The sequence below is a fragment of the Hylobates moloch genome, unplaced genomic scaffold, assembly GCF_009828535.3.
Source record: "Hylobates moloch isolate HMO894 unplaced genomic scaffold, HMol_V3 SCAFFOLD_22, whole genome shotgun sequence".
Classification (NCBI taxonomy): domain Eukaryota; kingdom Metazoa; phylum Chordata; class Mammalia; order Primates; family Hylobatidae; genus Hylobates; species Hylobates moloch.
In genome coordinates this window covers 37,278,538-37,301,068 of record NW_026652297.1, presented here as the reverse complement: position 1 = coordinate 37,301,068, position 22,531 = coordinate 37,278,538, and the positions used below count along the sequence as shown (strand labels likewise).

General features: G+C 41.7%; 1 protein-coding gene across 2 annotated transcripts in view; it reads right to left on the bottom strand.

Annotated features, from left to right (window-relative positions):
• The window catches only part of LOC116461984 (pro-neuregulin-1, membrane-bound isoform), a 231,432-nt gene extending 209,967 nt beyond the window's left edge, over positions 1-21,465 (bottom strand). For both annotated transcript variants that reach the window (XM_032144112.2, XM_032144113.2), the window contains exon 1: positions 20,944-21,465. In XM_032144112.2, coding sequence (XP_032000003.1) covers positions 20,944-21,043 — 100 coding nt within the window. In that variant the 5' untranslated portion in view covers positions 21,044-21,465. The remainder of the gene's footprint in view (positions 1-20,943) is intronic.
• Positions 21,466-22,531: the final 1,066 nt, after the last annotated feature.

Below are 22,531 nucleotides of genomic sequence, written 5' to 3'. Positions count from 1 at the left end.
ACTAAAAATACAAAAATTAGTGAGGCATGGTGGTGTGTGCCTGTAATACCAGCTACTCAGGAGGCTGAGGCAGGAGAACTGGTTGAACCCAGGAGGCAGAGATTGCAGTGAGCCGAGATCACGCCACTGCACTCCAGCCTGGGTGACAGAGCAAGACTCCATCTCGAAAAAAAAAAAAAAAAGATAACTATCAGAAAAAGAATTACCTAGAATTGTTGAGAGGGCTTGTTTTTAGGAAAGAAAACTAGAGATGAAAACGGATGGGAAAAGGAACTGATGCCCACCCCCAAGGTAAATGTTTTACTTGTGTATGATTGTTTTAAAAAACAACGAGCTCACAATAATTTAATAAAAATAAAATTTTATTTAAAAATTGGTGATTTCTACACAAGCCTGCATTTCTGATAAATTATGAAAGAAAGAAGCAAATAAACTGTAATATTAAAGTGCAAAAAAGAATACATGAGAAAAGAAAGTACAAGTGCTTCCCTGGCAATAAAGACAGTTTCCATATAATTTTTTTCAGACAGATATCAAGTATAAGTCTACTATATAATCTTTTCTTTTTTAAAGGAGAAAACAGAAAGTTAAACAAGTAGGAATATAGCTTTCTACTGAGGCAATCCCAGATAAACTGAACTACAGTATCACTAAAGTGAACCATCATAAATGTACGTATACATGCACACACAGCACGCACACTTCAAGAATCATCTCGGCCTGGCCAGGCACAGTGGCTCATCCCTGTAATCCCAGCAGTTTGGGAGGCCAAGGTGGGCGGATTAGTTGAAGTCAAGAGCTCAAGACCAGCCTGACCAACATGGCGAAACCCCTCTCTGCAAAAAATTCAAAAATTAGCCAGGCGTGGTGGTGCGCGCCTGTAATCTCAGCTACTTGGGAGGCTGACGCAGGAGAATTTGCTTGAACTGGGGAGGCAGAGGTTGCAACGAGTCAAAATCATACCACTGCACTCCAGCCTGAGTGATAGAGTAAGTCTCAGAAAACAAAAAACAAAACAACAAAAAATGATCTTGGCTGATCTCGGCCTTTCAATGTAACTTACTACTTCCACAGGGTAGTCTGAAAAACTATTTTTTTTCCATTTCAAGGATTTTCATTTTCACATGGCTCTTGGATGAATTACTTTTGTACTTATTTATCATCTTTGTTTGTTTGTTTTATTTCTCTGTACTAACAAGATAGTGCCTGCAAGTAAAAATTTGTTTTGACACATTTGCTAAAACTATACAATCACAGCAAGTCTCTCAAACCTAAATACTATTTTCAAAGATCTCTTTTGACTTACTCAGGCATGCAAACTTTCACAGTGAGCAGGATTCTCTGCAGGCATGATCCTAAAACTTTGGCGAACATCAGAATCCCACAAACAGCTTATTAAAACACAGGATGCCGGCCCTATCCCGGACAGCTTCATTCCAGGAGCTCTGGGGCGAGGCCAGGGGATTTGCACTACCCACGAGTTTCCAGGTGATGTTGATGTTGATTTCACCCAGCAGAAGAATCTCTTACTAAATGTCTCCTGGTGTTCTAACTTCTATCATTTGAAGTACTTGGATATATTCCCAAAGCATATCTCTATCATCCATCCTTTGGTAATACTTGAGTTTTTAAAAATAAGCCTGATGATTTTAAATTTCTTTATCTAAATTTAACTTAAAGAACTGGTGGAAAAACCAAAGCAAACTCCAAGTCCACAGTGTAAAGCATAAAAATCTCAAAGAGATTCAATGAGTTAGCATTCTCTTGAAGACAAAAGTGATAACAGCTCACTTGGAGGAAACTTCGATATTGAAACGAGCACTTGGAGATTTATGGTGTCTTTTAGACATGTAGGAGCAACTGTCAAGAGAGAATGAGCTCTATTGCAAATAAGTGATTCCTAAGCAGCGAATGACCAATCCCCTCCCATTCATATCCTACAACATATTATTTTCTGCTTTAATAACACTTAGTCCTTAAGAATAACGGAAACACCTGGAGTTGATTTTAACACTACTTTCTAGCCCAGGGAATGGTCCAAATCCCATCAGGCTAAATCTCACCCTTGACCTGCCAAGTATGATTACTGGAGTCCAGTCACTTCCCTGCATTCTGCAGCTGTTCTTCCCTCTTCTCCCTTCATAATTATCACATCTACTTCTCTGCCCAGAACTCTAACAGCAGTAAGAGCACACACTGCCAATTCAAGTGGAAAAACAATTTCTTCAATTGACACTCCAAAGCAAAGACGCTTGTGTTGACCTCTTCTGCCAACTATTTGTCTAGGCAATGCACACGCCTTAAGACATTTCAAAGTCACTTTCATTGGTGATGGCCTGAATCAGGCATTGCTAGGGTGAAACAGCAACTTAAGAGTGCCAGGGCAATAAAACACAACAGTTTATATAAAAAAGAAGTGAGGGGCACCCAAAGTTTTTACGTCCCAGACAAGGCAGAAAGTGAAGTTCCAAACCCATCTACATAGATCCAGGGGCATCAGATAATGGACCACCAGGCTGCAGCCCTCTCCCTGCCCTGGCTATGGGACTTTGGTCAAGTCATCTAACAACACATCATTTTACTCTTGAAGGCTAAGCATCAGACTAGGCCAGAGAAATTTCTTTTTTAATCTAATTGTTAATGCATTGGCAAAACCTGGTTTCTTCTCTTGTAAACTTGGTAGCAACCATAGCAACTGCATTCAGTGATATTTACACCTTGTCATATTTTTCTTAGCCATATTTTGCCCCATTTCATTGAGATTTTTAGGATTAACCCACTGACATTTTGGTTTATAAAGTCCATCCCTTCCCCACTTGAGGCATTTCTTAGAGATCTTCTTTCTCAAAATTGACCAGATATAAACTTCCTTAGATTCTGAAGGCTAACAAAACCAGAGTCAATTCATCCACAGAATGCAACTGGCCGGGTGCAGTGGCTCATGCCTGTAATCCCAGCACTTTGGGAGGCCGAGGCGGGCACCTGAGGCCAGGAGCTCAAGACCAGCCTGGCCAACATGGTGAAACCCTGTCTGTACGAAAAATACAAAAATTAGCTGGGTGTGGCGGTGCATGCTTATAATCCCAGCTACTCAGTAGGCTGAGGCAACGGAATTGCTTGCGGAGGTTGTAGTGAGCTGAGATCGCACCACTGCATTCCAGCCTGGCGACAGAGCAAGACTATGTCTCAAACAAAACAAAACAAAACAAAATGCTACTTTCTGAAAATCCCTAACTTAGGTACTCTTCAGATCAACAAATTTCTTCTGAAGCATTAATATTTCTCTGACGTTTTTAGCTCCTTAATGACTAATGATTCCTCTTCCATTCCTGGAAGGTAAGTTTCTCACAATAACCTTCTGGCTGGAAACAATTAAAAGTGCTGAATGAAATATAATAAACATCACCTTAAAAGAATTTGACAAAAAAGATCCTTTTCTGGACAAATTCTAAGGCAAATCTCAAACCTTAGAGATAGATGCCAAATACTTGGACAAAGCAACAACTTTTTCTTCAAGGGCATTTGCTCATCCTGGAGAAAGGGATAGAGGCTCCAGGATCTGCCTGAAGTGGGGAGTCTTAGAGTAGACCCTCTTCACATTAAGCTGGGACCCCAAAAGGAGTAAAGAACCCCAAAAAAGCTACACCAAATCTAAACATACCATTTAACCCCAGAGAACTAAAGACATGCTTTTTTTTTTTTTTTTTTTTTTTTTGAGATGTTCTGTGGCTGGAGTGAAGTGGTGCAATCTCAGCTCACTGCAACCTCCGCCTCCCAGGTTCAAGCAATTCTCTTGCCTCAGCCTCCCAAGTAGCTGGGATTATAGGCGCCCACCACCAGGCCCCGGCTAATTTTTGTATTTTTAGTAGAGATGGGGTTTCACCATGTTGGTCAGGCTGGTCACGAACTCCTGACCTCAGGTGATCCATCCGTCTCCTCGGCCTCCCAAAGTGCTGGGATTACAGGCATGAGCCACCGTGTCTGGCCAGACACATTGTCTCGATCCTGAGTTCAGCCAGAGGGAAAAGCTGAGTCTACAGACAGGTTTCTACATGCCTAGGTGTGCACAGGCTGGTAGGCCACAGAACCTCAAGCCATGAACTCGGTAAGTTTCCAAGTACCCAGCAGTAACACTTACCTTCTCGGCAGGAATGTGCTTCTATCCCATGCCTTGAGGAGTGACACAGATAATTTTTACAGAGCAATGGCCAACACAGGGTCAGAGACCAACCATCAAGCACAGAAGGAACCAAGGCATAGAGAGCAAGAACCAACACAAACTGAAATTAACACACAAATCATGAAATGACTAGGCTTACTCTGCTAAAAGAAATAAATAACAACCTGAAAAATATCTACAGGGACCAAGAAAATATAAAATACAACACAGAAGATTTGAAAAGGCACCAAATAAAACTGCTAGGAATCGGGGAAAAACAGTCCTTGAAATGAAAAACTTCATGGATGGTTTTGGCAGCAGACCACACATAGCCGAAAAGTCAATGAGTGAAGGGGAAGATAACTCAAAAGAAATATAGTGGGAGAGTGAAACAAAATGATGGGAAACATGAGGGAGGTAAAAAGAACCGGTGATCAGAGAAAGAAGGTCCAACATACTTTTAGTTAAAGTTCTAGACCGGGCATAATGGTTCACACCTATAATCCCAACACTGGGAGGCCGAAGTAGAAGGATCGCTTGAGGTCAGGAGTTTGAGAGCAGCCTAGAAAACAGCAAGACTCTATCTTTAAATTATAGAAAAAAAATTCCAAAAAGAGGGAAGAAAATGGGATACAGGAAATTTTTGAAGAGATACGGATGAGAATTTTCCTGAAAGCCAATGTATATGTTCGACAAGCCCAATGATCCTGAGTAGGATAAAGAAAAAGGAATGCATGATAGTGAAACTGATGGGGGAATGGGAATGGTGGGCAGGGTTAAATGCCGTAACTTCAAAAAAGATTTGTTGGAGAACAATTTTTTTTTTTTTGAGACTGGGTCTTTCTCTGTCACCCTGGCTGCAGTGCAGTGACATGATCATGGTTCACTGTACCCTCAAACTCCTGGGCTCCAGCAATCCTCCCACCTCAGCCTCCCAAGTAGCTGGTACTACAGGTGTGCACCACCATACCCGGCTAGTTTTTTTTTTTGGTAGTGGGGAGGGGAAGACGGTGTTTTCCTACGTTGTCCAGGCTGGTCTCAAACTCCTGAGCTGAAGCAATCCTCCTGCCTCGGCCTCCCAAAGTGCTGGGATTATAAGCGTGAGCCACCATGCCCAGTCATAGGACAAAAATCTTCAAAGCCTCCAGGGAAGAAAGGCTGATCACCTTCAAAGGAATGCAGTTAGACTGACATTCCTAACTTCTTAACAGCTCCTGATTGATTAAAGTACCCTGATGAGACTAGCTGCATCTTGGTTTTAGACAAAACTGTATGCTTTATCTAATACCATAATTGCATGCTGACTAAGCCCATTCTCTGAACTCTTTCTCAAGGTAATGGGAATAAAGAGGATGTAAATTTCTGAAAATAATTCTGAAACAGTCGGCAGCTTTTAACTTTATTACCCTATAATGTGGTGAAGCCACTGTACTAGAAATAATGATGCTTGGCTTATAAGTTTTGTCTGTGTTAAAATCTTCCCACCAATCAATTAAAACACCTTCCTGGAGTTGAGCCACAGGGAAACAGAAGAAAAAGTGGAATTGATTCTTTCCTGGAAATAAATGAACCTCCAGGTGATAGACTTAAATATATTTTTAGGCCATTCATGAAGCATCCAATGCTTGCTCAATATTTCTTCTTTTAGATTAAGTTTTTGAGAAACAAAGCTTTCTTTCATCTATTTCACCTAAGATCTTTGATTTATACTTTATATCTTATCAGCCAATGCTTGCTTATTATTGTAATAATGACAGACAACACTCTCTGTTTCTCTGTGTGGGACTCAGTGACTCTGATTTAAAAAGGCCATCAAAATGATTTATCATACACATTCACAAGGACGATCACAGCAGCCTAATCCACTTCACTTAAAAAGCAGTCTGCTGCTTGTCTAAGACAATACTCATTTTATCGAGAGGAGAATAGATACATTTGGGGATCTTAGTAATAGAAAGTTTAAGAGGTATCCTTTCAATGAATAGCTTGATGACAATTCAGAGTTACTACAGAGATATGGTGTCATAAATCAACTTAATATTATGATCCTTCTGTTAAGATGATCCACAGGGTTGAAAAAGTACTTGATGAGTTTAGGGAAAGAGATACCTCTGGAAATGAAACAGAGCCTATATCCAAAACGGAAGTATCAGCTATAGAAAGTTAAGGATGGAGAAGAATCAAAACTGAATGTGAAGAACATAAACCACTGAGGAAAAATTATTCTCAAAGGCTCTGTTTAGCCTGTATTTTCCACTGCTTCATATCTTTCTGCTGCTCAGCAGAGGTTAAATCCCATAACTTCAATTGTACCACATACTCATTAGAAATGACTAAGTTAAAGGTATCTGAAAGACCACAATTCATAACCAGTACCCAGTTTCTATTGAGAATTTAATAAAAGGCTTCTGCACTAGTAATTCAAAAATATACTTACATTTTCTATATTTTCAGTAAACAATTCACATACCTAAACAAATCTTCTAGGTGTTCACTAAGATAAATTAACACTACAATTTCACCCATCAAAAGTTATTCTATAGAAGATAAACTGTTTCCTACATAAAGCCAATTTGCTATTTGCCTAGACCTTATGTGACTATTATTCTTCAAATACCTTAGGCTTTCTAAAAACATAGTCACTACTAAAGACTCTAAGTGAGGGATGTCCAATCTTTTGGCTTCCCTGGGCCACACTGGAAGAAGAATTGTCTTGGGTCACATAAAAAATACACTAATACTAATGACAGCTGAGGAACTGGAAAAAAAATCACAAAAAAGCTCACAATGTTTTGAGAAAGTTTACGAGTTTGTGTTGGGCCACATTCAAAGCTGTCCTAGGATGCATAAAGCCCGTGGGCCATGGGTTAAACAACCTTGTTCTAAGTGAAAACGTACCAGGAACACATCACACCAAATCAGAGACCACTGATCTAATAAAATGCCGACTTTGAATCATACCTTTCTTCTACCCCTAAAATTGTTATACCTCATCTACATCAACCTTGCTAATTATTAGACAAGGAAATAAATCCCAGATACTTTAAATGATTGCCCAAATCATATACATTTAGTCCTCCTCTGTCTTCTTGACCGCTGCCCAGAACAGTGCATTTCCATGCCAGTACATTGTGTTATTTGGCCAAGGTTCCTGATTCCCTCTCCTCCCAAGAGACAACTACTCATGATACACTTTTACAGGCTCACACACTTACCCCCACACACACACGTACATACATGCACACTCACACACCGAAACCATGCTGTCATCCTTCAGCCCTCTCAGTCTGGCCCAGGCATGCTTCCTCATTACAACCCAGAAGAGACTTGCAATCCATCACTGGCGAGCCAGGCACAGTGGCTCATGCCTATAATCCCAGCACTTCGGGAGGCCAAGGTGGAAGGACTGCTTGAGCCCAGGAGTTCTAGACCAGCTTGGGCAGCACAGCAAGACCCCATCTCTACAAAATAAAAAAAAATAACCAAGCATGGTGGTATATGCCTGTAGTCCCAGCTACTTGGGAGGTTAAGGTGGGAGGATCACTAGAGCCCAGGAGTCCCAGGCTACAGTGAGCTATGATCACACTATTGCACTCCAGCCTGGGCAACCAAACGACACCTGTCTCAAAATAAAGTAAAATCCATGACTGGCTGGGAATCAGCAGTTGTCTGTACCCCCACCTTTTTCGATGGGCCCCCAGTGAACTCTTCAGTCCCTTTCTAGCCATTCTTTAATTCTCTTGTTAATGGGGCCAGCTGGGTATGAATCAGCAGACTTTAGGAGTCTCTACCACCTTCAAAGGATCTGTGTCTTCTTGAGGGCAAAGCTCCTCTCTGCTACAATCTGTAGAGTGGCATTCTTCCCATAAATGGGTCCCAGAAATCTTTAGGACACCCATGTGAGGCCCCGACTAGAACCATAATACTTTGAGTCTCCCTTTCTTTTAGGATGCCAAATCTTACAAATAAAGGACTAAATAATCTTATAATGTGGGGAAAATTACTGCAGGTCTCATTCCCCCAAGCTCCTCCACCCCCCGCCCCCCCAAAAAACCCTAAATAAATAAATATAAATAAATCCCCTAATGCAAACTGAACTACTGCCCTGGAAATTTAATAATGGACTAGGAGGCCTTTGACCCCTGGGTCTCTGGGTCAAAGATAATTCAGGTTGTTAGTGATAAACTGTCACTGCAATCAGTGACTGGTCAGTGGCTCACAGATGCAAGCGAGTGACTCAGTGGTCTCAGAGCAGCTGTCAAGGGACAAGCACTGAGGACCCTTTTTTGCATGCACATCATTTACAGAGAGCCCACAAAGATCTCTTGCTTGTTTTCAGGGTTTCCTGCATAAAGGCATTGGTGCTCAAAAAGTTTCAGAGCGCTGAGGCAGCTCATTACTATACTATAATAATTCACATTCACACACACACCCATTACCCTCCTTTTCCATGTTATGACATTAGGACTACTTATTTTATGGTCATCTTGTCAGTCAAAATTTATTGAAGCTACTTGGGTACAAGATACTGCAACAAGGAACAAAAAGATATAAAAATTTGGTGATTTACAGCCTTCAAATTCCTATGAATCATAGGTACTCTAAGCCGTTCCTCAATGGCATAGAAATACATCTCTCTTATCTGGAAGCATAATAACACCCAAAGCACTATAAAAGTGAAGCTGAATTCATATACAGTGCCATCTTGAGACTGAAAGTATAGCACGATAATAATTAAAATCCTTACCCTGAAATCTGGAGATCTGGGTTCTAACGCTAGGATTGATGCCCTTGTTGTTTGTACCTTGTGGTTTTCCTCATCTAAAAAGATGAGATTCGAGCAGATGACCTCTAAGACAACCTTTTCAGTTCTAACACTCTATGATTTTTCCCAGGACTACTGTAGTTATAGTTAAGACCTTACTTTTTAGGCAGTACTAATACTGTTTAAGATTACTTTCATGACCTGCCAGGAACAGTGGTTGTTTATTCATATAACAAACTCTTAACATAGCAAATATTAGGTGCCAGGCAATGGCCACGGTAATTTACAAAGATTAACTTCTTAAACTGCAGCATCTTAATTCATTTCTTAGTTGCTTCTACGTACCCAAAAGCAAATGTAACAAAATATTTTAATGGTAGCAAGAATTGTGGACTGAGCAAACCTCTAACTCCAATTCATTAGTCTGAATAATTAAGCACTAATTATGACTTACATAGAGAGCTTCAAAATAAATGGTGCAAATTTCAACCACAAAAATAACAATTTAGGAACAAATCCATGCATCACTGATACTGCTGAATTGCACTCATACTTTCTTATTAACTGATAGTAGCATAATAATTAAACTGCTACCCATCAACTCCTACAACTCAATGTCTTAAGCAAACTAGCGATACTTCCTCATTCAGTCAGTTACTGAATAAATTCTTCAAAACAAAGACTATGTTCTCAGCACCATGATGGCCCCTGGTGATATGACAACATAAAAGACAGATATGACTTTGTGGCTTTTACATTCTAGAGATGTGAAATGCTAAACTCTGCATTTATGACCACTCAGCAAAAAATTCTTCTGGCTGAGGACTATGTTTTTTTTTTTTTTTTTTTTTTTTTAAATTAAAATACATGAGTGCCAAAATAAAATGCTCAAAATAGAATTGAACTTGTTCTGACTTTGGTCTTGCAAACAAAAAAAAGCAAAAACAAAAAAAGGACTCAGATAAATAAAATATTTAAAGTATATTTTCTGTATTATAGAAAATAAGGTGATAGAATGTAGAAAGTTACCTATTTATTTATGAACATTTATTGATGTCCTTACAGCTTAACAGCTATGCATTTATACCAAGTCTTGAAAATACTATTTCATTTATATCTTATTTTATTTTATTTTGACACAGGGTCTCACTCTGTCACCCAGGCTGGAGTGCAGTGTCACGATTCCAGCTCACTGCAACATCTGAGGGCTCGCTCAAGTGATCTTCCTGCCTCAGCCTCCCAAGTAGCTGGGACTACAGGTGCATCCCACCATGCCTGGCTAATTTTTTTTTTTTTTTGTATTTTTTGTAGAGACAGGTTTTTGCCACGTTGCCCAGGCTGGTCTTGAACTCTTGAGCTCAAGCGATCCTCCCACCTCAGCCCCCCACAGTGCTGGGATTACAAGTATGAGGCATCATGTATGGCCTTGAAATACCATTTCAGGCGGCTAGTAATCACAAAAGCAATCCTTTAAAAAGAAAACCTATCTGACCATTTAAGAGGTAGCTCTAGTCAATTTAAAGTATAATAATGTATTGATACTTTTTGAATCTAATTGAAGAGAAAGCCTGTATCCATAGAAAGTATATAAGAACATTTTCAGGCAATCTGCAAATTTAGTACTTAGAACCATGTGTATGTATATCACATGCAATCATTTCCCATTTCTTATTTTCTAGAGTGACCAGAAAAAGAATGACTTCTTCCATGAAACTATCAGTCATTACCCAAAGAAGTGGCTTTTAGTTACAAATGTACCATAAAATATGACAATTAATAGAATGTCCACCATTGGCTTAATTTGTCAAGGGAGTTTTCAACAAAGAATTGCTGTATTCATAATCAAAAACCAGATTCTTATAAGGTCTGAGTAGCATTTTTTTTTTTTTTTTTACATTTTAGAGTGAGATGACATACTAGTACTAGCAAAACGCTGTGAATTTTCCAAAGGGTTATTTCTCTCTGTAAATTAATGGGAGAACTCCAAGACAATTTGGGGGGTGAATAAATTGTTCTTTTGATACGGCTGTAATTTTTTTTTTTTTTTTTTTGCTGAGACAAGTCTTACACTGTCACCTAGACTGGAGTGCAGTGGTGTGATCATAATTGCTCACCACAGCCTCAACTTCCTGGGCTCAAGTGATCCTCCCATCTCACCCTCCTTAATAGCTGGACCACAGGCACATGCCACCATGCCCGGCTAATATTTTGGATTTTTAGTAGAGACGAGGACTCCTGTGTTGCCCAGGCTGATCTTGAATCCCTGAGTTCAAGAGATCTCCCACCTTGGCTTCCCAAGGTATTGGGATTACAGGCATGAGCCACGTGCCCGGCCACAGCTGTAATTTACATTGCTCAAGAGCAAAAGGATTACTCAGCAACTATGCCATCCAGCTGTGGACGAAATGCACAGACTCAAATCCCAAATGGGCATCCGCATTAAGGTCAAGAGTAACTTTATGAAATCACGTATCTAAAATGACAAGAAGAGCCTCGGGTCTTCTTTGGTTGCCTCTTTCATAGAATCCTGTGATATCAAAGGCACAGCCACTTTGCAGCTCTCCCAAACATGCATGTCCAAATGCAGGTCCCTGTTAGATGGCTGCCACCACCCTCGGGTTATAGAGTTTTATTCCTATACTGGTGCACTCAGGGCAGAGCAGCAGGATGGTTGTGTCCTTCCTTTTTCTACTTCATAAGGGAGAAGGAAATCAGCATACTTTAATGGAAAGTAAAGGGAGGCACTGAAACATGTCTTCACCTGACACAGCATAACCACATTCACCACATGCCGAAGTGGGGTTTTCACTGGGCTTTTTAAGTTTAGTGAAAACCAAATGCATAATATTTATTCTGTAATCAGTAGCATATTGCAAGTAATCACATTTCCCCATGCCACACGATGTAGAGGCTCTTTCAGTCAAGGAGGCCTTGTGTGGATTCAGTCTGAGAGGGTGATGACTCTGTAGAGACCACAGGGACTATACTCTACGCTCTCCCTTAGCTTCTGTTGATTCCTGGAGAATGATAGTGGTCCTTGTTTTTTCTGCCTTCTTTTAAGTGGATCGCTATCCTTTTGGATGGGGAATAAATGATATGCACAACATTTAAAACTCCACTGTTCTTTTCTAAATATCAAAATATAATAAGTAACTATTTCTATTGACATTTCTCCTTCCTGTCAGGTTGAGGGCACTTGGGAACACACAATATCATCAACATGTTTCAAAAAAAGAAAAGAAAAACCCTCAAGACATAAGTCTCCCATTTCTATTCAATTTAATATATGGAAAATCATGTATTTCATTTTCCACTCAACTCAGTATTCAAATTATTGGTTTCCTCTTGACAAACCCACCCACTCATTTCCATAATGCCTGTAAGTATTACCCTTTCCCAAAATGGATGATGCATGAGCAATCCCCGGGAGGGTTCCAACTCTACAGCAAGGTGACCTCACTAAAACAAATTATAATCATCATCTATTTTCTGCATTTCATCTAATCCTTCTGGGGACAATATACCAGCCTTCAATATTTTTCCCAGAAATAGATGACAATAAGTTTCAATATGACTGCTATTATAACGTTTTCTAAAAATCTACCATCTCATGGGCTTCAAGACAGAACCCTCTCTTTTTTTACTTATTTTTAAACAATTGAAACTACAGAATGGAAAAGGAATACTATAATTTTAAACAATAAAATGTTGTGCATAATCCCAATACTGTACTTCCATTTCACCCTGTTGGCAGAAAAGAGATAAAATACCAAAAGATATAAAAACAGGTTTGATACATACACACAAAAACAATGCCTACTTGCTGGGCGCGGTGGCTCATGCCTGTAGTCCCAGCACTTTGGGAGGCTGAGGTGGGCGGATCACAAGGTCAGGAGATCGAGACCATCCTGGCTAACACGGTGAAACCCCGTCTCTACTAAAAATACAAAAAAAATTAGCTGGGTATGGTGGCGGCGCCTGTAGTCCCAGCTACTTGGGAGGCTGAGGCAGGAGAATGGCATGAACCCAGTGGGGGGAGCTTGCAGTGAGCCAAGATCGCGCCACTGCACTCCAGCCTGGGAGACAGAGCAAGACTTAGTCTCAAAAAAACAAAAAACAAAAACCAATGCCTACTTGATACACAAATGAAAAATTGTGTTAACTTACTATACGTAATAACACGTTATTTGTTCTGACAAAAATATCATTGCAAATTAGAATTTTGACATCTCCTTGTAAAGGCCGGTTTTAGTTTCCCTGTGGGATCACTAAGGAGACTGTGCTATCCTTTAAAAATGCAATGTAAGTCTCTAAAATTGGGAGATTATATGTAACAAAGAGATGAGTTATAAACATATACAGTTTTAAAAAATGGCTATATCAAAATTTGAACTTCATTTATAAAATAGGCCATCTAATAATGAGATGCATTTTCACCTGATGATAAAATTCATACATTAAAACTACTAAAAAGCTTGCATTGATATCGTATTGTGAAAGTGAGCAAAAGGCTTTCTTTTTCTTTTTTCATATTACTCCATAACTAAAGCCAGGATTATTCAGCAGTCTTCCATATTTCCTACTCATTGCTCTGTAATCTCTCTGTAGAAATAATGGTGGTTAAGATAAGGTGCAATAACTATTTGCTAATAGGTCAAATAAAAATGAGTCAGATTTTATGGTGGAAACTTACTACTTTTCTCGCCAAGGGAAAATGCTAGTTGCTCTGTCATTCTAATTTTATGCTAAATTCATTTAATACGGATATCATTTGAGCTGATTTATTGGTTGTAAAAAATGTTACTGCTTCAATTATCCCTAGCTCAGATTTCTTTTATGTATTACTTCAATCCTATTTAATTATCAAAAATGTATATAATTTTTTTCAAAGTTGTCATTATTATTTAAAGAATATGTAAAGAATAAGTAAAGTCAAATTACTTTTTCACAGTCCAAATATTAAACTATATGACATGGACAATATTCAGCCAGGTATGACCTACAAAACTGACAATTTCATATGATTCAATCTAATAAAACATTCTGTGACTCTCAAATCATTGAAATTAAAACTCTACAGCTGCCCAGAGAAGGCAGCTCCCTGCCCATCGAAGCTGTGGAATGAAAGGTTTGGGGCACTGTGGCAGTCAAAGGCTATTCCCATCAACAACAGATTTCTTGGAGCAAGAAACCAAGAAACAATGAGAACAATACTGCACTTTAAAAAGGGGAGGGGAGTAATGTCCTGAGAGTAACTCATGTCAAAGATAACAAGTACAGGGTGGAATTAACATAAGCAGGTAAACCATAAATAACAAGGCCTGTGTGACCATATTAAAATATCAGCCCACGATCCACAAGAATTAGTCACTCAAACCTGTGTCAAAAATGTGCACTCAATCAAAGTGGGGCTCCTAAACATTTGTTGCCCCCAGGTTGAGGAAACAGAGCGATAGGAAGAGATGAAAACAAATGTGTTAGTAAAGATCTGTTGTCCAATTTTGATGCTTTCACATATAGTTTTCCAATGCCAGAGTGAAACTCTTAAATAGCACTAAATCTCTTTGTGGGTACCATGTGCACTTCAGTGGGAGGGAGCTGTTGTAAGGGGTGATTGGAAGGTATTTAAAGATGCTTGATTCTCTTGGGGGAAATTCCTAGAGGGAATTAATCTGACAGATGTCCCCTTGCAAGCTGACCACTGCATCAACATCATCGGAATAATGTTTTAGAATATTCTAATTTAGAATACTTAATGAATTAGGGCTATGTGGTCCAGCTGGAAAACAAACTCTAGTTGAGGCAGCTAACATGTATGGAATCGGGACTCTCTTCTTCCAGTAGATTGCCCAGAATACTACAGTAACTTAAAAAAAAAAAAAAAAAAAAAAGAGAGAAGAAAGAAAAAAAGAAGTCAGTCTTTGGGGAATAGCAGTGTGATGCTCCTGGAGCACCCTCTGGAGGCCAGAAAAAGGTGACACGGGGCACAGGAAGAATGAAGAGAATTCTGATCATCTCTGCCCTATGCAGACCCAGAACTCCACAGATCTCACTTGACTTGGACTGAAAAATGCACTTTATCAGTCATAATCAGGGCAACATAAGAAAGTGCATATCTAATTTCTAGTTTAAAAATGCAAAGGAAATCTAACGTGTTAACGACATTCTCAAATAATTTTGTTTCCTAATTTAAAAAAATTAACATATTTTCTGCCTACATTCTGGATTCTTTTGGGAATTTACTGCAGAGGCTTTTGAAAAAATATTTAGAAGAAAGAGATGAGAACATGGAATATTTTCCTTAATAAAATGTACTTTTGTAAACAGGGTTATATACAGTGAATTATTAGTCAATTGTTGAAAAGTAGCCAGCTTTATGCTTAGTAAAACCAAAAATAAATAAAGCTGTCCATTTCTTCTTTTTTTCTAATACCTCACTTTTTCTAAAGCGACAAACACTGACATCTATTGGTATTTTGGTAGCTCGCTTTTTTTTTAACCCATTAAAACATATGCAAGGACACACACAAGTGCAGACATGCACAAAATTAGGAGGAATCCAAAATATCACTCGTTTCTTCAAGAAAACTTCATTGTATGTACCTTAGTGGCATATTTTTTGTCTGGTAAAAGAAATCCGTTTTCAAGCTAATACTATCTGATCTAATTTTTTGTTTTTTCTATTTGTCAAGAGGGAGAGCTCCAGGGTTAACTAAACTACCAGAAGTTCACTCATTCGCGTCTTTGAGCAAATAAAGTGACTCACCCAAAATACTGGCATTTGGTTTGTTTTCATCTATCATAACAGAATGATGATAAACTATCAGTACTGTTCAAATCGAATTTAACTTGTTACTTGGAGAATGCTAACAGAACATTGATTTGGTAAGAATCTATCACACTTCCAGAACTTTAAACACCACCTATAGCCATTCTAGAAAGGCTGAGGAGGAAATAAAAAACTAGAAATGTGGATTTAATATATTCCTTATTTTGTTTATATTTAGAAACACCTGCACTCAATTCTATGAACATTGCTGGCAATATATTGTTATGCTCGATAAAAAGATAGCGAGGGGCAGGTTGGTGCACACTTTTGTTTTTCAATTGCTGCAATTTACATGAGTCTCAGAAGATTATGTATTCTATACAATAAAGAGAGGTTTAAGCATCAACTCTTAAGTGTTGCCAGAAAAAAGAGTCATGTTTCAAAATCTTCTCATAGCTTGAAACCTCAACATTTTTCTGCCAGAGATAAAATTATGTTGCACCTCACTCTACTTTCAATATTTAGATTGAGTTCAGTACTGTTTTCATAATATATATATGCAGTTTTGGAATTTGACACTCTTATCCACTTTTCTCTAGTTTTACAGGTAGTACATATTAATATTTATACCCACTGTAATCTGAGGTCAGCTTTGGATATTTTTTACCATAAAAGGTAAATTTTGGAAATTATATCAAATATCTTTGCAAAGACACAGATAATTCATTTCTTAAGTAGTTTTATAAAGACAGCTAATATTACTGGGCCCTTATTACATGTTGGTTGATGTTCAGAGTGCTTTTCATGGATTATTTCCTTTAAGCTTCATGAAACCCTCATGATAATAATAATACTATTATTATCCCCATATTACAGAAAAAGGAAATGTAGGCACAGAAAGATTTAATAACTTTCCCATGACTACATATTTAAGGAACAGCCTAATTAGGATTTAAACCCAGGCAATGTGGCTGAAGAGCTAAGGACTAGGCCATCTGGCATCTTGCTGCCTAATAGCGAGGAATTTTCTTATTTTCGAAAGGACAGATGACAAAATACACAATATACATCTGTTTTACTGCCTGAAACATGGTAAGAATTCAATAAAGAGCAGTTCCCTCATTAATAAACATAAAAGTGTCCAGCACAGCGCCTGGCATGTAGTAGGTACTCAGTGTTCACATGTTTGTCTAATATTTTTTGGTTCCATATATATTTTTTTTCTCCTCTTTTTCATTAGTATTATCTGACCACTTCATGGGTATGAGAAGTATTCATGTCTGAATATACAACTTTCTTCCACTCTTCCTGCTATTTTAATTCTGCAAAATAAGTCCTATTTCATTCTGTGAATAATCTTTAATGTTTTTAATAATTACATAGCCTAGGTGGTTACAAGTAACCAGGTTGAAAGAGATCACTGGACATTCCTCTTGTTCTGTAAACACAGGCTGCCCTGTTAGGGTCAGGGTACTTTATACCCAAGAATGTTTACAAGCACTTCAGCCTGCAGAGCCACTTAGTGAGGGAAACAGGTGGGTGATGTCATTGGGGAAACACACAGCCTGCTTCTACCCATTTGGGATACTAAGTTTCTCAATGTTTCCATCACCTAGACTCACAAATGCCCCTCCTAACAGGAGTGAAGGGAGACAGGATAGTTCTAGAATCTGGCTAGGCATGATAGTGAATTTTTTCCAGGTTATTTAAGAGGAAAAAGAAAAAAAGATAGAATTCCGTGCAGAGGTGCAGAGTAAGAACAATATATCAACAAATAGAGAATCACAAAGGAAGCTTAGAGTCAAATACCAATTGGCCAAAAATTTAAAAAAAAAAAAAAAAAAAGCGGCCAAGCGCCGTGGCTCATGCCCGTAATCCCAGCACTTTGCGGGGGCCGAGGCGTGTGGATCACAAGGTCAAGAGATTGACACCATCCTGGCCAACATGGTGAAACCCTGTCTCTACTAAAAATACGAAAATTAGCTGGGCATGGTGGCGCATACCCGTAGTCCCAGCTACTCAAGAGTCTGAGGCAGGGGAGTCACTTGAACCCAGGAGGCAGAGGTTGCAGTGAGCCGAGATTGCACCCACTGCACTCCAGCCTGGCGACAGCAAGACTCCATCAAAAAAAAAAAAAAAAAAAAAAAAAAAAAAAACTCTGGTTTTGTAATTCAGGCTTCAAGAGAAAAAGTCTGTTGAGCTGAATCAGTATGAAGAGGCTGGATATGGGAGGTCCAGCACACCAAGGAGACCCAGGCTGTTACAGGGCCCTTGGTACATGGATCAGTGATACAGCACCCAAGACTATTCTCAGCTTGCTTATTTTTGAGCAAAGTAAAGGAATCAATGACTCCAAGGGCTTGGGACCTATTAGAGCTATTATTATGGAACAGATAATTCTGTTGAACATCTGCAGCCCCAACAGTGTGCAATTCAACATTTAGTTAATTGTATAAAAATGCGGATGCTCTGAAACAGCCATGTATGTATCGTGTATCAGTCACTCATGCCATGTGAAAGTTAAAGAAGCCTTTTCCCCCTGAAAATTTCCCTCCAACAGATGTGTTTATGCCTATGCGTACGATACAGCACACAGCGGGGCTGAGTGGCTGAGATCCCACCCCATTATCTCTCCCCTGACTGTCATGAGGCAATGTTAAAACAGCCGAAGAGAGGCTTGGCTATTGTATACGTATCATCAAGGACAGACAGTTGCAGTGGCTGTTTTAAGAAAGGAGTGAAACTTGGAACCGACAGGCACTAAGATGGGAGCAATACAAGAGACACTTGTCCTCCTAAGTCCTAATTTGGGCTGGCGTGGCAAGTATGAATACTAGAGTTATGGCATCTATAGGTGGTTCCTTTGAGAATGCTTGAAACCTAGAGTGTGGGTTTTTCTCACAAACCATTATGGTCATCAGGTATGAATTCTCCTAAGACAAGGAAAACCACACTGGCACTTACCATTATAAGGAAAATGACAAAGAAGGAAAGAAACGCTGATTCTGAAGCATTGTATTTAATGCCATGTGCTTCTATATAGAGCTGATTTCAAGTTGTTGACCATTCCTTTTGAATCAAATAAAGAATATATATTCTTATCTGGTTTAAAAAGCACAAGATGCTTTGAAGGGGGTAAAAAGTCCCTCCCCAAAAAAGATTATAATCTGGTGGAAAAGAGAGACAAATACACTAAAAACTAACCTACAGCCAAATTCACTCCAATTTTTCAGGGAAGACAGTTAAGCAAATGTCACTTAAAGATACTGACTTAGCTGGTTTAGAGGGAATCACTGCTGTGCTACTGGAAAGCAGATGAGAGCCACCAAGGAAGGAAGCTCTGGTGCTCTGTGTCAAGAGAGCGTAGCTAATCACAAGACAGCTGCCTACCTAGTAGATGAGATCTGGAGGGCACAGAATGCCTGCCTCCTAAACCCCTCCCCCACTGAACTTGTCAAGTTTCTGTGTTACAGTACTGCTGCTGGGAGCCCTTGACAAAATGCATACCTATTACCTGAACAGGATGCTACTTCAGACCACTGGCCCCTTCTTAATTCATTAGACCATCTACGGAGGACCACAGAAACTTCTGAAGGCAATGAGCAGGGAGACAGGAGAACACAACCACAAACAGTGATAAGAGCCCCCAAAATAACTCTTTACAACGATTTGAGCTAGGTCTGAAATCTCCGTAATTTACTATGATGACCTTAGAAAGGACAGTAGACAAAGTCACGCAGGGAGGTAACTAATCCAGCCCCCCAATTTCCTATCTTGTTGAATAAAGTGCTATGGTCTCTCCCCAAAATATAGGGCGAAAATAAGGAAAAATTCAATACACCCTCATGAGCGGCAATTATCAGTAATTGAAGTGAATATGATCAGCAGGATCTTACTAAAGAAGCAAGCACAAGAATGGCCAGGGGTGAAACAATTACTCTCTGTTCAATTTCTGTTTTGCTCAAAACTCTGCTGAAGGTCTCTGCCAATAACCCAGGTTCTGAAATGCTATCAGTGATACCAGTAAGAGGACCAAGCAAATGTGGTTTGTTTTCTTCCAGCAAGGGACAAATACTTCTACAGTATTACTGTAGCCACAGTATTATCAAGCACTAGTGAGTTAATTCTTCAGAAGTGCTTCATGAAATGTGTGTTGGGGGTACACTCGAAGCGACTTAAGGCATCTGGATCAATTAATAATTGGGAATTGCAGAGGCAAAAAATAAGTAAATTCTCCCCCATCTCCTTCCTTCCCTCTTTTATCAGCTACCAATCACTCATAAACAAGTATTTATTCGACATGCCTCTTTTGTCCAAGGTAATGTCTAAAGCATCAGCGCTTCCTAGGTACATCTAAGGTAAAGCTTTCATTCATGCTCGTGTTCTGATGATGAAATACAAGATTTGTTTCTAGAAAGCTTCAATTGCCATTTTTTTATATAGATAACCAGCAAACAATTGGGTTCAAAAATTCAGATAAACGGTTGTTTTCTGACATCTCTCGGGAAAGTAAATTAACCATATTTATCACAGAGGTCTTGAAAAATAGAACTGTTAAGCCAAAAGTCTGTAGAACTTGTTTGGGGCAGAGCTGATTCCTGGCACTGGACTAGATTTCATCTGCTTCGCTGACCTTTAGGAATCCCTGCCGCTGCTCTGAGTCTCCATAGCACAGGACTGAATCAAGATGAACCGGCGCGCACTCTACATCGCTTGCCCTGTGCCCCAAAACGCCGAAGCTAACTTCCCACGCGGCCTCCTGCTCGACCACCCACTTCTGCGCTGCCAGGCACACCGAGGGGACCGGCTCTCCCTCCAGGCGGCCCGTTCCAGCGTTTCCCGCTAGAGGGCACACGGCCCTCGTGCAAAGCGCTTCTGGCGCGGGGCACGCGCGCACGCAGCCTCGACTCCTATACCCCAGGTCCCACTCCCGGGCTGGGCTCAGCCGCTAAGGCGCTGGGGAAGGGCCGTGCCAGGGAGCGCAGCGCTCCCGGGACCCTGGCAGGGTGCGGCCGGGACCGCTGTCCCTTGCCCTGCGCCCTGGGCGTAGGCGCCCGGTAGGACTCGGCGCCCAGGTGAGCGGCGGCCCCGAGGAGGCGAAGCACCGCGCGACTCCACGGGCGCTTAGAGCGCAGGGCGAAGCGGACTGGAGAGGGAGAGGGGGAGGGAGAGGCCACGGCATCCGAGGAGGAGGAGGAGTAGGAGGAGCAGGAGGAGGATCGCAGGGCCCGGGCCGCGCTGCGCACCCACCTGGGCTCCGGCTGCCCGCCGCGGACTCCGGCTTCTTGCCGGAGCCTCGCTCCTTCTTCTTGCCCTTCCCTTTGCCTCTGCCTTCTTTGCGCTCGGACATGTCGCCGGAGACGGAGCGCTCTACGCGGACGGCTCTCGGCGCAGGCGAGTTTGGTCCAAGGGTTCGGATCGGGTTTGGGAAAAGTTTGTCCCTCGAGGGGGGAGAGCGAGCGGCCGCGCTGAGGCGCTCGCGCTGCGCGGGGGCGTCTCCCCTTGCCTGCAGGGAGCGCGGCGCGGACGCGGCGGGCGGTCCCGGCCACCTGGAACGGGCGCTCGCCCTGGCTCTCGGGGCTGCTCCTGTCGCCCCGGGAAGTCGTCGATGGGTCCCGCCGCTGGCGGCTCGCGTCCTGGCCTCTGCCCGGCGCCCTCGCAACCCGATCGGGGAGAGGTTATCACTGTCCTCCTCACGCTCCCATCGTCCGGGCAGCCGCCGCCGCTGCTCAGCTCCTGGCCTCCGCGCGAGCCCGGAGTTCCAACAAGTTTCGGGGAACTCCTCGCCGGCTCTTTTTCAATTGCCCCGCAGCCACCCACCTCCCGCCCGCAGGTTGGAGGCAGGCGCCTCCTTCGCACCCTCCCCTGGCCTCGCCCCCTCCCTCTTCCCCACCACACCCCCACCCCGAGGCGCGGACACGCCACCGGGAGGAGCCTGGGCTCGGCGCTCCCGGGCGCAGCCCCTTTTCCTCCCGCGCTGGCCGGGCGGGGGGCGGCGGCGCGGCTGCCGGAAATCCCCGACAGGGGTCGCTAGACGCTGCACGGAGACCGAGGCGAGCGCCCCGGAGACCCGGGAACCCAGGCGGAGACCCGAGGCTCTCGCTGCCCGCTCCCCTCCGCAGCCAGGCAGCGCTTGGGAGGGCTGCTCCGTCCCCTTCCACGCGGAGAAAGACGGCGCAGAGAAAAGTTTGCAACTCCCACACCTGTGCCCCAAGCAGAGGCTCTGTGGTCAGAACCCTGGGAGGGGTGCTGGGGGAACGTTGGTGGCTTTCCCAGAAGAGTTCGGGGTTCATTCCTTAACTCACTTAAGTGCAAAAGCCCTATCGCACGTTGGCGAAAATAAACTCTAGGTGGAAGAGAGTTTAAGATAAGACTTCCTTCCAGGTGCACAGGAAGGGCTAAGCGAACCTTAAAGATGCCAGGTTGCGCTCCCCTGCTCGATCTGCGCCGTGTGTGTGTGTGTGTGTGTGTGTGTGTGTGTGTGTGTGTGTGTGTGTGTGTGTGTGTGTGTGTGTGTGTGTGTGTGTGTGTGTGTGTGTGTGTAGTAAGTGCCTGTTAGAAATCTTCAGCTTTTCCTTAAAAAATAACCTGGCCTCTTCTAAGGGGGTGTCCTTAAACTACGTCTCTTACTACAACTTAATTTTCAGAGGAACTGATAAACAGTTCGGAGAACGACTGAGAATAATTAAAATTACTGCAGTCGCTGAAAGTCACTCAGTTCTGCCGAGTGGAAAAGCAGGCAGGGAGGGGTAGAATAAAGACACAGAACTGGAGATCCTTAATTCGTGAATGTGGGGTTTCTCAGATTCAAACTTTACTCAGAACTGCGCGTGAAACC